Source organism: Musca autumnalis, unplaced genomic scaffold (genome assembly GCF_047663935.1).
Source record: "Musca autumnalis isolate F117 unplaced genomic scaffold, ASM4766393v1 scaffold_4, whole genome shotgun sequence".
Lineage (NCBI taxonomy): Eukaryota > Metazoa > Arthropoda > Insecta > Diptera > Muscidae > Musca > Musca autumnalis.
In genome coordinates, this window is record NW_027411977.1 from 92,964,820 (window position 1) to 92,983,136 (window position 18,317).

At 37.5% G+C, this 18,317-nt stretch overlaps 1 protein-coding gene across 3 annotated transcripts in view; it reads left to right on the forward strand.

Annotated features, from left to right (window-relative positions):
* Positions 1-18,317, forward strand: part of LOC141401686 (SEC14 domain and spectrin repeat-containing protein 1-B) — a 134,659-nt gene that overhangs the window by 11,080 nt on the left and 105,262 nt on the right. For all 3 annotated transcript variants that reach the window (XM_073982048.1, XM_073982049.1, XM_073982047.1), the window contains exon 2: positions 14,298-14,798. In XM_073982048.1, the coding sequence (XP_073838149.1) occupies positions 14,632-14,798 (167 nt within the window). In that variant the 5' untranslated portion in view covers positions 14,298-14,631. The remainder of the gene's footprint in view (positions 1-14,297; positions 14,799-18,317) is intronic.

Here is an 18,317-nt window from a genome sequence, read left to right on the forward strand (position 1 = left end):
ATATCACTATAGTCGCAAATAAAACCCAAATTTTAATTTTTGCGATTTTAATTATAATGACGAATATCACAGCTTTGGTTGGGGACTTTCCAAAAGCAAAGCCTGGTTATGAAAGTAGAAGATCCCATCTTTACAATGATGTAAATTAGGTCGGCGTAGGTGACCAAATAACGGAGATATCGTAATAGTCGGTAATACATCCCATTTTTCCACTTTTTTGGAAATCACGCTACAGGTCGCAATTTTGATCCGATCGTCACGAAATTTTGAGGGTTAATGGGGTTCACACAGATGAAGAAGCCTATTGATTTTGGTGATGGTCGGATAATATTTAGGGGTCGTAATGGGCAAAAAACTTATTTGGAGAAAAAGACAACGTTTTTTTCCAAAGCGAATATCTCAGCTTCAATATGGGGTATACCAAAAGCAGAACCTGGCCATGAAAGTAGAAAATATCGCCTTTCTAATGATGTAAAGTAGGTTCTCGTAGGTGATCAAACAACGAATATATCGCAATAGCCGCTAATAGAACCCAACTTTTTATTTTTGCAATTTTAATAATAATGACGAATATCACAGCTTCGGTTGGTTATCTTCCAAAAACAAAGTCCGAGTATGAAAGTAGAAAATCCTATCTTTACAGTGATGCAAAGTAGGTTGCCGTAGGTGGCCACATAACAGAGATATCACAATAGTCGGCAATACATCCCATTTTTTCATTTTTTTTGTAATCACGCTACAGGTCGCAATTTTGATCGGATCGTCACGAAATTTTGTAGGGGGATCCCCTACAGAGAAAGAAGCCTATTGATTTTGGTGATGGTCGGATAATATTCAGGGGTCGGAATGGGCATAAAACTTATTTGGAGAAAAAGTCAACGTTTTATTTCAAAGCGAATATCTCCGCTTCTAAAAGGGGTATATCAAAAGCAAAGCCTGCCAATGAAAGTAGTAGTGAAGTAGGTTGTCATAGGTGGTCAAACAACAGAGATATCGCAATAGTCGGTAATGCATCCCTTTTTCCATTTTTGTGCAATCACACCACGAAATTTTGATCGGATCCTCACGAAATTTTGGGAGAAGCCTATTGATGGTTGGCATACATTCCACTTTTCCAATTTTTATTTGGGTTGTACTGCCGATGCACTTAAATGCGTTTCAAAAAAATTGCTATCCCAATTTTAATATTTTGAATTTTATTAGTCAAAAGCTTATGAACAGGGGTAGTGGTGTAGGGTATCACATAGTCGGCCCCGACCCGACTATAGCCTTGGCTCACTTGTTTTATATTATCGTTTCTATCACTAACCACTTTTAAGTTGGCATGGCATAGAAGAATTGGTGAATGGGTTTTAAACTGAAACTTATTTAGTTTAGGTATTCTTGCTCAGGTAATGCTTTCATTTGGTTACACCTACTTTATTCTACACTAATGATGATTATTAATTAATCACAAAGCATGTGAATGTAAACGGTTTTTTGGTTACACATTATACAGAAGTTATATGTATGTGTTACTAGATTACCTTGCTTGAGTCTATAGGAGAATCTTCCTGCATCAAAGGAGGATATCCCTGCACCTTTGTTATGATTCATGTATCCCTTGATTTTTTTGCACTTCCATTTTTTATATCCTCCGCCATAGTATGGAGGGTATATTAAGTTTGTTTTTCCGTTTGTAACGCATTGAAATAATCATTTGCGACCATAAAAACTGTATATATTCTTGATCAGGATAAAATTCTGAGTCGGTATAGCCATCAAATCACTCTAGCGACCGCAATAATTGAGCTAGAACGCTATATTATTGCACCCGAGTCTATTTTTTCCATAAGCAGGTCAAGTTCGGAGATGTGTTATATCGGGCCACGTTTTGGTATAGCCTCCATATAACCATACCTCCAGATTTTCGGAGTTTTGAGGGTTTTAGCTACATTCTTGGCCGAACTACCTGTGATTTAACATTTGAGGTTCCCAGTGGTCAAAAAACATTTACACTAAAAATCGTTAAGGTAGGTCCATGTCTCGATATCGCCATCATATAACGGCAGCTCCTGATTTTCGGTATTTTGAGGATTTTGTCAAAATTTTTTTGCCGAACTACCTGTAATTTGACGCTTGAAGTTCCCCGAGGTCACAAAATATCTCCACCATAAATTTTCAGAGCCCCCATATAACGGTAACTCCCGATTTTCGGTATTTTGAGGGTTTTAGAAATATTTTTGACCGAACTATCTTTCATTTGACGTTTGAGGTTCCCAGAGGTCACAAAATATATCCACCAAAAGTTGTAGGACCATGTTTTGGTATAGCCCTCATGCAACCGTATCTCCCAATTTTTGGTATTTTGAGGGTTTTAGCTATATTTTGTGACGAACTACATATAATTAAATATTTGAGGTTCCCAGTGGTCACAAAATATCTCCACAAAATATTTTCAAAATAGGTTCATGTTTTGGTATAATGGTACCTCCCGATTTTCGTTATTTAGAGGATTTAAGTTAAAATTTTTAACCAAACTTACCGTAATTTGTCACTTGAGGTTGCTAGCGGCCACAACACCTCTCCACTGAAATTTGTCAATATAGGTCCATGTTTTGATATAGCCCCCATATAACGATACCTTCCGATTTAATGTTACAGTGGAATTATAGGTTTGTGTTCGTGTATGTTTTTTGAGACCGACAATATATCCCGGAATGCGAGCTCTTTTGGTCCTTGCCGGCATAGAGAAGAAACGAGGGCCATTGATACCTTCCGATTTAATGTTACAGTGGAATTATGGGTTTGTGTTCGTGTATGTTTTTTGAGACCGGCAACATATCCCGGAATGCGAGCTCTTTTGGTCATTGCCGGCATAGAGAAGAAACGAGGGCCATTGATCTGTTCCGTTTGCCAAACTTGCCTCCACCACATGTCAACATCGGTGAGATGTAATTAATGTAGGGGATGGATGCAGTTTAAAGGCTGCCGTTTCCAGGACTACAGCATTAGGAGTTATGTTGTTGTCCGATGCACCAGATCATCTCCCTGCATGACCCAACTTCGTCGTCGGAATATGAGACACCTCTCACTTTGTTGTTCGTCGCCACGGAATTGGATCCATCATTCCTGAACTTTAATTCCAATTGCTTTTTGAGTCGAAGAAAGAAACATGGTCGCGCGATCCAGAAAACAAAGTTTACCGTCACCGCTAGCTTGCAACGTTGCGATGGCTACAACTTTTTGCGAAAGTATCGTAAAAAAACAGAGAAGGAGGAGGAACAGGCCTATCTCGCATGGGCTTGGCTTTAGGGACAAATTGATATCTCCACATTATGCACGGTGAACGAAGACACTCCTACGAGGATAAGAGAACATTGTCACAGCTCGCCACACATCATTGTTGTGGCACCCGGTCAGATAAAAAAAAAAATGTGTCTTGGTGACCCGTCATTTCGCTTGGCTCAGACCACCAACATGTCCTCGTCTCCGTGAACAGAACACCCGATTTCAAAACCTCTGACCGCCGAACATTTCCGAAGCATGGAAAGGTCGATTGGCATATGTTGAGGGAATTAACCAATCACCGCTGCAGAAAACTACCCATTCTCTCAGGTCATCGGATAGCTGAGAGAATTTTCCGGGACACCATACCTGCTAGTCGTATATTCGAAAATTGTGGACAACGGTTAAATCGCTCTCGAATCCTATATGTGTGGATGCCAGTCGTTTGTCAAATAAGTCGACGACTCGTAGAGTTAAACAGGAAGTTCTTCAAGGCGGGTGACTGTTTAACCTAGCGTCGCCCATAATATTTCCATCAATACTAAAACATGTGTGTATGCATGGGTGAAAAAAACAACAACCACATGATGTTTATCGTTTGTTTATGTACACGTACTCTGTACGTGAGAGAAAGAGAGAAGCAAATACAAAAACAACTCAGTGGGCGCCCTCACTATACTGTCTTTGCAAAGAAGCGCGTCCCTGGTTTAACCTCTACGTTATTGTACTTCTTCTATCTGAAGAATTTGAAAATGTCTGATGCTAAATCTACTGTTCACCACCTGGACAACCGAAATGAGGCTCCCCCTGAAAACATTGGTCGATGGTGTCCTAATTCCGGCCACTAACTTCCCCAAGATATTGAGTGTAACGTTCGTTAGCATGTTTAAGTCGTCCCCCAAGCCTCAACTATTTAAGACAAGATTAGATTAAGCAGGATCAGGGCTTTCACTTCGCTGGCCGGAAGCATATGGGGTGCTGACAAAGAAACCTTGTTGATCTGCTATAAAGCAATAGGCTGGTCTGTGGTAAGCTATGTGGCGCCAGTGAGGTATTGAAATGTTACAGTGGAAGAATATTCATACCTACCATAATGTCCACTTGAGGACCGCAACAGGATGCCTTCTAATGAAATTTTACTGGTACATCAGCACTGGTCAGTGGGAAGCTATGCGGAACCAGTGTGGTATTAAAATGTTACTGTGGAAAAATATTCAAACATACTGTAATACCGCCTTGAGAACTGCACAAGGTACCTTCTCACGAGACCAGGCCCAGCGGGAGCGAAGATTATTTCAAAATTGCTAATATTTTACAAAAACAACGTCGCATGGTCATATCTCAGTAGGTGTTGAATATTGTCAACGACTATCCAGATTATCTCAAAATGGTCATAAATAGTGACGAATCATTGAAACAACAGCCCAATCATCCCAATGGAGACGTCTAGAAGAGCCAAGACCAAAAAAGCACGTCAAGTTCGGTCAAATGTGAAGGTTTTGCTCACTGTTTTTTTGACTGCAATGGCGTGGTGCATCATGTATTCTTGCCACATGGTCGCACGGTCAATAAGGAACACTACCTTAAAGTAATGCGCCCTGTGCACGAAGCAATTCATCAGAAAGGCACAGAATTGTGGAAAAAAACAATCATAGATTTTGCACCATGATAACGCTCAAGCTCACACATCGAACATCGATACTTGTGCGTGAGTTTTTTCCCAAAAACAAAACCGCCATCATGCCTCAACCACCGTATTTGCCGGTCTTGGCTCCCTCTTTCCCAAAACTGGAGACACCGATAAATGGAAACGTTTTGCTAAGAGTGAGGTGATAATAAAATAAAAAATTGACACATGAGCTGTTGGCTGTACCGAAAAGCGAGTTTTTAGAAGTATATATACAATATATATAATTATTGATAAATAAATAAATACTTTTTGAAAAAAATTAAAATAACGGTTATTTTTGATCAAATGCAATTTTATTTCCATATTTTTAATATAATTGGAGTCTGAAACTAGGGGAAAACAAAAGAACTGCATCGTGTGAGTGATAGGCTTTAAGTATGTTTTATCTATACGATAATACGGAATTCCTAGAATAAGGTTTGAAAATAAGACTTAATGTTTTTTTCATAAGCGAAGGACTTAACTTGAGTTCTTTTACCATAACCATGCCAATAAAGAAAAACACAACCATCGTAACTTCCAGTATTGTATTTATTTATCAAGTTAGCCACAATTACAAATTCAACTGGTTCTTACCTTGTTGACAATAACAAATTACTGGCATTAATTAATAACGAATGACCAATACCAAGTCGATCGTGTTTGTTCAGAATTTTAGGTTGCAAATAAAAATATTTCAATGCTGGAAATTCTTTTCGTACTTTTTTCTCAGTTGGCTAGGTGCCTATTTAGTTGACTGGTTAGTTTGTTTTTCGTTGCCCATAATGGAACGACAGAGGCTTATGATTTCGAAAAAAAACAGCTTGTTGCAGAAAACGTTAACTAGTTTTAGAAGCAGTTTTAATGGCCAGTGGCATAAACGCATTTAAAGTGGGTCTCTCTGATAAATTTTACACAAAAAAAGTTGCTACGGATGTCTATGAGTCTGTCCAAGAAGTATGCCAAGCAAGCTTGCTGCCATGCTGTGCCATGCAAACCTTGCCAGTACATAACAAATACATATGCATTTATTCACCTGATTGCAATGCACTTTTTTTGTAACTGTAATTGACAAATGCAGCAAAAAAGGCACACGCAATCAAAAGGGTATTTTTAAGGTATATTATATATGGTTGTATGTAGATGAAAGAATTCAATATTAGGGTTGTTCAAAATAATCTTTGGAATGAATACACATTTGAAAAAATCAATAATAATAACAAAAATATATAAATATACCCTGATGTGCCTTTTTTGTGGTATATTTCCAGAAAAAAATTAAGAAACATATGAGCCGGATAATCTATTACAAAATAATGTAAACAAGCTTCCTTTTGATTTACTAGCAGGCTTAAACATAATGGGTTAAAAGACATTAACATTTTCAAAGCAAAATCACTAATTATTTGCTCATTACTAAGTAATGAGTAATGGTGGCACAGATTGTGTGTGTCTGTTTAGTCAGACAGTAAGAAAGCAAGAAATTATCAGTCGGCTTTGCGGGCAGAGATATACCCTCAGCCCATTATGGAAGTGGATCTTATTTTTAGAGTCATATCTTTTCGATAGGTATCGCGCCAACTAGTCATTTCGGTGGGTCATCGTATAAATTTTGGACCAGTATGCCAGTAAACATGGACTTGTCCACGGAAAACATAATATCGCTGTAAACAGGACAACAACGAACATCATCGGTATACATTTCCAAAGGATTCCAACAGACCCTAAACTGCACCTAGACACAAATGTTAAACTCTTGTGGAGGAGGTACCCTACGGAGGGGACCGATGTGTGGTCACTTTAGAAGTAAACTAAATTTGGACAAATCGGTTGATCAGTTCGAGAATTATCGTGCTCTCCAGGCAGCCATCCAGACGACTTTGGCCCTAAAAAAATTAGTTTGATGAGGCACATTATGACTAAAGGCTGAGAGTATAAAAAATGTAGATTGGGAAAAATTGTGTTCATGGATTTTTGCTAAAATACTCGTAATGTATGCCTATGAATACATTGGATTGGACGCCAGAATTTAATTTTAAACGAATTCAAGACTGGTTGCCAGAGTTTTCCTTGTTCCTGATCAATTTATGAGAAGATCCACTATAGGAAACCAGAATTTTTATAAGTGAAGTTCGACGATTGGACGACAGAATTTGTCATTTAAATACCCGCTAGCATTTCATGATGGATAGACTCACTATTGCTTAGAATCAGAATTTTTTTGTGATAAAATCTACGATTGGGCGCCAAAATATCTTTAGGCAAATAACTACAATTGGCTACTTTATGACAATAACAACGATTGGACACCTGAATTTCTGAAATTGAAAAATTGACCACATTCTCACATCGCAGCGTGATAAAAGACCAAAAAAAGAAGACACGTTTTTGGAGTTTTTTTGTTAAGATATTTCTAAGGGTTTCCGATTGTATACTCTTTCTTTGGTCTTACCGAAGTGATATAACGGAATTACTTAACATTCACTGTGGTTTGGAGTAATTTGATAAATGGTACACCCAAAAATATATGCGATTATTAATATATCCATTATTTTGAACATATATTAACTCTGATATTTTGTCAAAAAAAGTTCTGAAAACAAGAGGAAATTTACCAAGAAGCCTTAAGTCATTTTAATTAAAAATAGTAATGAAAATTATTTCATCAGTAATATAAGTCTAAAATAAGGTTTACATCATTGCTAAAAAAAAAATTTTCGCTAACATGAACTTTCAAAATTTTGGTCCGAAATGAAATCCTGGCTACGTCCATGTTTCCAACCACTACATTTGCTGACATACGGGTTTTTACAACTTTCGGGCTGTTTTCTCAAGAAGTATGGACTTGCCCCTGAAAAACCTTTTACCGGCGTAATTGAGGCATGGAATGCAAGTTGCTTCAATAAAAATCAAAGTGATTTGAGCGAAGATCTTAAAGGGAACTTATCCGAAAATTTGTGTTGGAGGTACGCAAAGGAGTGGACAAATATAGTCCATATTCGGTCACTCCCTTCAAGATCTATCGTGCGCCCAATTTTCTGAACATTTTTGAACTTTTGTGGGGGAGTTACCTTAAGGAGTGGACCGATATGACTTATCATCAACCTTAAACTAAGTTTGGACAAAATATTACCAAGCCCAAATTTTGGATCACTATACACGTTGTCACAGGTTTTTTTGCATCTTTCAGGCTATTTTCTCAGGCAGTATGGTCTTGCTCTCATTAAACTTGTACCGTTGTATGGGGGGCAGTGAATGTAAGTTGTAACAACAAAAATCAAAGCGATTCGAGAGTAGGTCCTAAATTGAACTTTTCCGATATATTGTCTGGGAAGTACCTGAAGGAGTAGACCGATTGAGTCCGTATTGGAACCTCATATAAGTCTGGTAGAAATTTCACGAAGTGCAAAGTACAAAATTTTCCGAATATTTGGTGGGGAAGGTACCCAAGGGAGTGGACCGATATGACCATCTTCGAACTTAAACTAAGTTTTGGCAAAATTTTACGAAGTTCAAATTTTGGTTCTAATAGCTTGATCCTTACGAGAGTTATCGTGCGCACCAGCCAGCCAGACAGACAGACGGAAGGACATTGCTAAATCGACTCCAAATTGTCTGAAACGGATTTCGTCCAAACATACTATGTTTCTGAAAGCAAATCAGAAGTTCAATACCAGCAGCGGACAAAATAACAATGTTGAGAAGTGTGAAGAAATTGAACATAAATTTACCTCAACAGTTCTTAAAATGGAACATCTCACCATAAATTGGGAGCCACGTAAGCCGAATAAACCATTACAAAGTAATGTAAACAATCTACCTTCTGCATTACCAGCGGTCTTTAAAATAATGGGTTATTCTTTAAAATGTTACAAAGTAGAGTCTCGTTTTTACTTATTTCTAAGTAATGTGCTCGACAACAAAATCGCTCACAATCGGAATTCTATACCTCATTTTTCGAGTGACCGACAAAAATCGGTAAAATTAAAACCCAAAATTATTCACTCTTGATATCGGTAGGACTTAACACTACTACATTTTTGTCGCTATCTTACCGAAAATTTTAACCGATTTTTGTCGGTAACTCGAAAAATGAGTTACTGAGTAATTAGTACCGTGGCATAGAGCGTGTATGTTTGACTACAAAATCGCTCAAAATCGGAATTCTGTACCTCAATTTTCGAGTTACCTACAAAAATCGGTAAAAATTAAACGCAAAATTATTTACTCTTGATATCGGTAGGACCTAACACTACTATATTTTGGTCGCTATCTTTGTCGGTAACTCAAAAAATGAGTTACTGAATTCTATATCATCATCAGATAACTATAATAGCTATAATTTTCGCAAGCGTGGCACAGGAAGTCGCGTGTTTAACTACATATCAGAAGTTCGCATTTTCAATACCAGGAAAGGGCTACATAACAAGTAAAAAAGTATCAGTCGGCTTTGCCGACAGAGATTTACCCTCAACCTATGTGAATTGGAACTTTCATCTACGGACGGGTCGAATGTATTAAGGGTCGTTTCAGAATTTTGTGGCACTTTTTGGACATTTGAACTTGCCAACAAAAATGTGGCTTAGGATTAAGTTCAAAAGTTTTGCGGAGGAGATACTAAAAGGAATGGATCGACATTGACCGTTATGGATGTGGATCTCCAGCCACAACATATGGTGCCATAGGGGTTTTTTACATTCTTCGGGCTGTTTGCTCAAGAAGTATGGACTTGCCCCTAAAAATAATTTTACCATCTTAATTGAGTCAGCGAATGCAAGTTGCTTCAACAAAAATCAAAGTGATTCGATAGCAGGTCTTAAAGTGAACTTATCCGAAATTTTGTGTGGGAGGTACCGGATTGAGTGGACAAATATAGTCCATATTTGAACCTGATCTATATCTGGTAGATATATAAGGAAGTGTAAAGTATAGACCAATTCGGCCACTCCCTTCAAGAGTTACCGAACGAACAATTTTTCCGAATATTTTTGAACCTTTGTGGGGGAGGTACCGGAGTGGACCGATATGGCTTATCTTCAAACTTAAACTATGTTGGACAAAATATTACTAAGGCCAAATTTTGGACCGAATCGGCTGATCCGTTCGAGAGTTATCTTGCGCTCCAACCACCTAACACGGTTTCATAGGGGTTTTTTTGCAACTTTCAGCCTATTTTCTCAGGACGTATGGACTTGCCCCTGATGAAAATTGTACCGTCGTATGGAGGGCAGTGAATACGAGTTGCTAAAACAAAAATCAAAGCGATTCGAGAGATGACCCTTAACTGAACTTTTCCGAAATTTTGTGTGGGAGATACCCGAAGGAGTGGACCGATTGAGTCCATATTGAAACCATATTTAAGTCTGGTACACATTTCACGATGGGCAAAGTATGGACCAAATCGGTAACTCCCTTTAAGAGTTATGGCGCGCACAAATTTTCCGAACATTTTCGAACTTTTGTGGGGGAGGTACCGGAAGGAGTGGACCGATATAGCCCATCTTCGAACTTAACTAAGTTTGGGTAAAATATTACGAAAGCCAAAATTTGAACCTAATCGGTTTATCCATTCGAGAGTTATCGTGCGCTCCAGCCAGACAGACAGACAGACGGACGGACATTGCTCAATCGACTCCAAATTGTCTGAAACACATTTCGTCCAAACATACTTGGGGTTTAAACCATTATTTCGATGAGGCACATTTTGCCCGTATGAAAGTGTATATACCCTCGTTAGCATAAATGCTGAGGGTATAAAAAATGTGTGGTGTGGTAACCTCAACAGTTCTAAACATAACCTTGGTCTTGGTATCGCCGGATTTTTGGTATTTTGAAGGTTGTGGCCTCAATATTCCCCCCGAAATGGCTGAATTTTTTTAGTCTTCTTTTGGGGTATAAAACTTACCACCCGGAATTTGTCGGTATAGTACCTCCCGATTTTCGGTATTTTAAAGGTTGTGGCCTCAATATCCCACCGAAATTTAGTATTTAGTCTTCGTTGGGGTTATACAACTTTCCACCTGAAATTTGTCGGTATATGTCGACGATTTCATATAGCCCCCATAGAACAGTAGCTCCCGATTTACGGTATTGTGAAGGTAGTGGCGTCAATATCCCTGACATTTGGTATTAAGTCTTCGTCGGGGGTATACAACTTTCCACCCGAAATTTGTCGGTATAGGTCCATGCCTACATATAGCCCCCATAGAACGATACCTCCCGTTTTTCGGTATTTTGAAGGCTGTGGCCTCAATATCCCACCGAAATGGCTGAGATTTGGTATTTACTCCTAGTTGGAAGTATAAAACATTCCATCCTGAAATTTGCGGTGGTCGTCCACGCCTTCATGTAGCACCCATAGAACTGTTCCTCCCTATTTCTATGAAAAGAACAATTGGTCTTTTATGAGAATGCCACTTGGTGGATATTGGAATACCACTTGGTCCTTTATGGGAAGACCACTTATTCTTCTATGAGAAGACAACTTAGTCTTCATTGAGGAGACCAGTTGGTCTTCTGTGATAGGACCTCTTAGTCTTCTGTTAGAACACCACATAGTTTTCCATCGTTGAAAATTTGATGTTGCCTGGTCTGGGAATTGAACACGGAGATTCAGTGTGCAAGGAGGGTGTTCATAGCATTACAAAAGTACATTTATCTTAGACGTAACAATGCACTTTTACGGGAGAGGTAGCATTACTCCATTCAAGAGTAACTTGGGACACAAGCCATGTTAAATTGTTAACCAGGGTCAATATCACAGGGAGTATGGACTTCACCAAAAAGACAAGTCTTACCGCTTACCCATAGCATTGAAGAAAATATATTTGATTTTAGAGGAAGTGGTACAAAAACGAGTGGACCAAATTGGTGTGATATGTGAAGTTCGAACCAAATTATTCACGAACTTCTAGAGTTATTGAGAATAAAGTTAACCATGTCTGAAACAGAGATGGTCTATATTTATGAAAAGTTTAGAACCATTATGTGATAATACACCTTCTTGACAGTGCCAATGTGGATATACCCCTAAGCCATAATTTCGTACTTTAATTTTCCGTAAGCAAAAAAAACAAATCTCTTGGTAAAAATATCAACATAAATTTCCAACAAAAATGTGTTGCAATCAGCGTTGCCGAATTTGACTATTAATCGTCATTTTGACGATTTTTTGGCCCAAAATAGGAAAATGACGATTTGACGATTTTATGTCCTGAAATGACGATTTTCACGTAAGCCAAAAGTGCATGAAATAAAACAGTGTAACTGTATTCTAACCAAAAATTTTAGGAAAGGATTTAAGGTAAACAATGATGCAAACTCGATTTTATGAGCTTTTTTATGTTCGTAACAATTTCCAGGCAGATTGGCTATATTTAGGTACATACATATCTGGATACAAGTAAGAAAGTATCAGTCAACTGTGCTGACTATAATTATGCAGTATATTAAATATATCGATTTTGAATCAAGTATACCAAATCACTGACATCACTGATACCAAACATTTTTAGTAACCAAACTTCTCCATAAAGGACTCGAAATATTAAATTAGTTTTAGAGTTGTCTTGCACAATAGCCATTATAGTATGGGCCGGCAGGTTCTGGAGCTTTTGGGTTATTATCTCAGGACGTATTGACTTACTCCAGATAAAAATTTTACCGTTATAAATGAGGCCAGTAGAACAACCTACTGAAAAAGAAATCAAAACCATGCGAGAGGAGCTCTTAAACTTAACTATTTCCTAGGGAGGTACACAAAGGAGTGGACCGATATAGTCCATATTCCAACTTGATACATGACTGGATGAAATAATACGATGTGCAAAGTCTGATCCAATCAGAAACTCCCTGCGAGAATTATCTTGCGGATTTGCCATTTTGGTTGGTGCTGTCAGGGTTTCTTGTAGCGTTTAGGCCAATATCTCAGGAAGTATGGATTTGCGCAAGTAAAAAATGTACTGTCGTAAAGGGAGCCGCAAAGAACAACCAACTAAAAAAATTTCAGAACGATCCGAGAGGAGCTCTTAAATTTCACTTTATACGAATTTTGTGTGGGAGGTATCCCAAGGAGTGGACCGATATAGTTCATATTATATCTATAAGGAATAATACGATGAACGAAGTTCAATTGCTCCCTTAGAGAGTTATAGTTTACACCATTTTGCAGGAAAATGTTGAACTTTTGTGGGGGAGGTACCGGACGGAGTGGACCGGTACCCAAAATTTGTTTCGAATTGGTTAATCCGTTCGAGAGTTATCGTGCGCACCAGCCAGCCAGACAGACGGTCAGACAGACAGACGGACATGGCTAAATCGACTCTAAACTGTCTGAAACGAATTTCGACCAAACATACTTGAAGTCTAAAACCGTTATTTCGATGAGGCACATTTTTGGTCGTATCAAAGTGTATATAACCTTTCTAGCTTAAAGGCTGAGGATATAAACAGGTGGCTATTTCGCTTCACAATATAAAATTTTTTTTGAAATTTTTATGATGGTATTTTAGTGAGAATATGTTAGATTTACTGCTGTGGGTTGTATATCCTATATAGTCAGTCTTATTGTCATAGCTATCAGCAAAAATTCGCATTAAATGACGATTTTCCAAATTTTATTGACGATTTTTTTGACGATTTCCGATTAAAAACTGTCGGCAACGCTGGTTGCAATTCTTCTCTTAGATGTAACTGGGAAGAACTACACCTACCTTTTTGTATAATTCCCTTTTTAAAGCGCCGCTTAATTTAAGGCATCTGGACAATTTTCTTGATTTCGTAAATTTTAGGAAGACTTCTACAAATTTTTCTGTGGCTTGACATTTCAGATCTGAGTTCATACGTACTCAAAAGTATGCAAAAATGACCAATTTTCATATATTCGTTGTCACAAAAAGAAATTATTTTGTCGAATGTCAAATACACAAACATATGTTTATACATATGTATGTACATATGTACATAAATAAGTCATTTAAAAAATATATTGACAATTATGCTAGGAGCGCTGCAGAAAAGAAAATATTTGCGGGTACAAAATATTTGGCCTCAAAAATGTGCGTGAAATAAAGAAAAAAACGAACCCGACAAACATGTTTGATCAAAATTTTATCTTAAGTGCTTTAAAGCTGCAACACTACGAAGCAAATAGTAATAACAATAATAAATAGCATGATTTTCCATTAAAAACTAATACAACAACAACAATGTTACAAATAGAGTTATTCATAACCGCGAAAAACAGCGTCTCGTATAACTACTACCACCACTAACCATATAGCGGGAAACTTCCTGATTTATTGCAATTAAATTCTTCTTAACGTTCGCCTGTTGTTTTTTTTTGTTTTGTTTATTAACGCAGATAAATGTCATAGTCGAAGATGAGGAGGTGCACACTTGTGGTCTAACCAGTAGTAAGTACGTACCTACTTCGTATAGTAAACCAGCTGACAAGAAATTTGGTCCAACAAGAGATGCGGTGAAACCAGTGGCACTGGTTATGGTGTGTAATTGCTAGTGATTCCATAAAAAGATCAACAACAAACAATTTTCATCAAAACCCAAAGAAAAAAAAAAAAAAAAAAACAGCAACAAAGACCTTTATAACAAATAACTCAAGAACGGCATACAGCGAAGTTGACTTTTGATGCTACAAAGTCTGCTTCCACCGCTGCTGCTGTTGTCGACTCATAAACATGGAAGAAGATGTTTTAAATGCCTTACAAAGCCGCACAGCCTATTTGCCGGGAAGTTTTGATCGTGATGGCAAAATCATTTTCATTGTCAATGTAATCAACGATCTTCAGAGTTGGCAACGTAAATGCTTGGAGTTATCGGCTGCCTATTTGCGACGTTCATTAAGGTGAGTTGAAAAAAATAGAAAATAAAAATAGTAACGTTGATTGGTAGCAATAAAATGCTGTTTTTAACTTATACAAATTTTAAACAAAAAACTAATGAATAATCATTAATTTAGGCTTTACATATTAAAATATTTTAATTTCGACAGCAAGTTTGTAATAGAGGAGAGGGTTGAGATATTAATGTTTAGAGAGAATCTAATCATAATTGTGGTGGCATTTGAAGCCCATTACTTTTATGAAGGTATCAGTACTTGGCGCAATTCTCGTAAAAAAGCGTACATCAAGTTTCAACTAGGTCTATATCCGACAACTTCTTTGACCCCTTCGTGGGCTTTTCTAGGATAGTTTTGACATTTTTATCAACGAGTACACAGGTACATTTACCTTTCTTAATACATTGCGGTTGCGGTGCTTTATTTCGTGTACGCGTTCCTCCTCTCAGATAGTGCTAAATAACTTGAACAACGTGGCTGTTAAGCCTTCGCTCCAGTGACCTTATTATTCTTGAGAGGTCTTTGCCTTATCTTGAAAGGGCGGTTTACACCAAATACCATATTCTGGGATTGGATATGTGGCATCTTCGTCGTCTTCGTTAGCGTTGGATAACAACAGTTTTGAAAAATGCTCTTTCCATAATATGAATACACTATCTGTATATCGTCGGTGTCATGCTTAAGTGTTTCATACGCCATTTTTGACATTTTGAGATAAAGGTACCTTACAAGGTTTTGAACCATGCTCTTTCAGATTTTTCGGGTTTTCTCTACCTCTTATTGTTTATGAGATATTCAGATGCCAGTATGTTCCATATCCGCTTTGTGACCCAAAAAATCTTGTCGTTTTGTTCCATATCCATAAAGCCTGGCGTATGGAACAAAACAACTTTGAACTTTTTAGTTCCATATCCACGTCGTTTGCCGTATGAACAAAAAGAGAAAAACCGAATTGTTCCGTACCAAAAATGATGGCGTTTGGAACAAAAAATTTACCATTTTTGCCAAGTTATGAATAATGTGGCGCATGGAACAAATTGTTTTAAAGGACTTGGTTTAAAAACTGATGAATAATAATTTCTAAATCCAAATATTTTTGAATATTGCATTGTTATATGAAAACGAAAATGTATCAATCGTTTAAACAAAAACTCCCTAGTTTAAAAGTAACATTTTGATGTAAGTTCACAAAAATATACTTAAAAATGTCCGACTATAAAAATGGTATTATAAGAAAAGCGCGTTTAAATGTTTTATGTTACCTTAGAAATGTAAAATATCAATCCGTTTTGCCCGATCGTAATTTTTACCACAAAAAATAGTGATAAGTGGAGGCAATCCATTAAATAAATGTTAAGGAAACCTATAATAATGGTCCTTATTGTATTTATATGAGAAAAATAAATATTTAATTTAAAGTCCTGATTTTTAAACTCCACAGTAGCACTTCATATAAGGGAGGTGGAACGCGATTGATAAAAAGTGTTTTGGTTGAAATATGACAAAACGTGTTCCATGTGACACAAATTGTCAAAAACATGAAAAAAAGATTCCATGGAACAATTCAGCAACCGTTTACAATTATAAAAATTGGCCATAACTTCTAGACTATAAATTATTAGATTATTGCACCATTTTTATCCTGTAGGGCCTTAAACATCAACTTGAGCTTTTCTCGAATCAGGCAAATGGCGTATGGAACACTTAAGCATGACACCGACGATATGTTACCTTATTGCCAAAGCCATAAGTATAATGTTTCAATCCTTGGGATTCATTCTGGCTCTGGTATATATTATTTTTTTTCAGATTCTTGATTTTCCTCCTTTTCTTATGATAGCTCTATGGTGTGCTACGCATTCCTACTGATTGGAGCGTAGTCCTACATGCTGTATTCTTCTCTTCGCTAGCAGAACGACACTTCTGGTCATACCATGGGTTCTTTGGTGGATGCTTCTGGTATCTGGATATGGGTTTTGCGGATGTATGTTAAATCCAGCGTGAACAATGATAACTCTTGAAGGGAGTTACCGAATTGGTCCATAGTTTGCACATCGTGAAATTTCTACCAGACTTAAATAAAGTTCCAACATGGGTCCATTCCTTCGGATACCTCCCACACAAAATTTCGGAAAAGTTCAGTTTAGGAGCTGCTCTCGAGTTGCTTTGATTTTTGCTGTAGAAACTTGTATACACTGCCTTCTATAAGATGGTACAATTTTCATCAGGGGCAAGTCCATACTTCCGGAGGAAATAGCCTGAAAGGTGCAAAAATCCCCTGTGCACGGTGTGTAGGGGCTCCAACCCATCACGATAACTCTCGAACGGATTTGCCGATTCTGTCCAAAATTTGGCCTTCCTAATATTTCGTTTAAACTTAGTTTAAGTTCGAAGATAAGCCATACCGGTCCTACAGGCACCTCCCCCACAAAAATTCAAAAATGTTCTGAAAAAAATTGGCCACGATAACTCTTGAAGGGACTGACCGATTTGATTCATACTTAATACATCCTAATATATTTACCAGATATAGATCAGGTTTGAATATGGACTATATTTGTCCCCTCCTTCAGGTACCTCCCACACAAAATTTCGGATAAGTTCACTCTAAGACCTGCTCTCGAATCACTTTGATTTTTTATGAAGCTACTTGAATTTGCTTCCTCAATTATGACAGTAAAATTTTTTTCAGAGGTGAGTCCGTACTTATTTAGAAACAGGCTGATAGGTGTAAAAATTCTTATGGCATCATATGTTGTGGCTGGAGAACACGATAACTCCCGAACCGATCAACCAATTTGGTCCAAATTTTGAAACTCCTAATATCTTGTTCAAATTTAGTTTAACTTCTAAAATGAACCAACTTCGGTATACATTCACAAAATATCTTCGAACATAGCCTTAACTGTACTTAGGTACAAACGTTGAATTTTATGGGAGAGGTACCCTAAGAAGGGGTCTATCTCTCCCATAAAATTCAACGTTTGTACCTAAGTACAGTTAAGGCTATGTTCGAAGATATTTTGTGAATGTATACCGAAGTTGTTCGTTGCGGTCATGTCCAGAACGATATTATGTTTTCCGTGGACAAGTCCATGCTTCCTGGCATACTGGTCCAAAATTTAAACGAAGACCCACTGAAATGGCTAATGGGCGCAATATCTATCGAAAAGATATGATTCCCTAAATAAGATCCACTTCCATAATGAACTATATCGGTCCATTCCTTCAAATACCTCCTCTGCAACACTTTTTAACTTTAATCCAAGTTTAAATGTCGTCAAGTTTAAATGACCAAGGGCCACAAAATTCTGAAAAGACCCCAGACATAGGCTGAGGGTATATCTCTGTCGGGAAAGCCGACTGATACTTTTTTACTTGTTTTTATACAATATTGTATAATTTACTTCCAAAAGTTCAAATGTTAGTCCCAATTTACATTAGGCGAGTTTACTTGCGGCAATTGTCAGTTTGTAGGTGAGAGAGGGCGCTGAGAGGCAAAGGGTTACCATATGCCTCACCTCT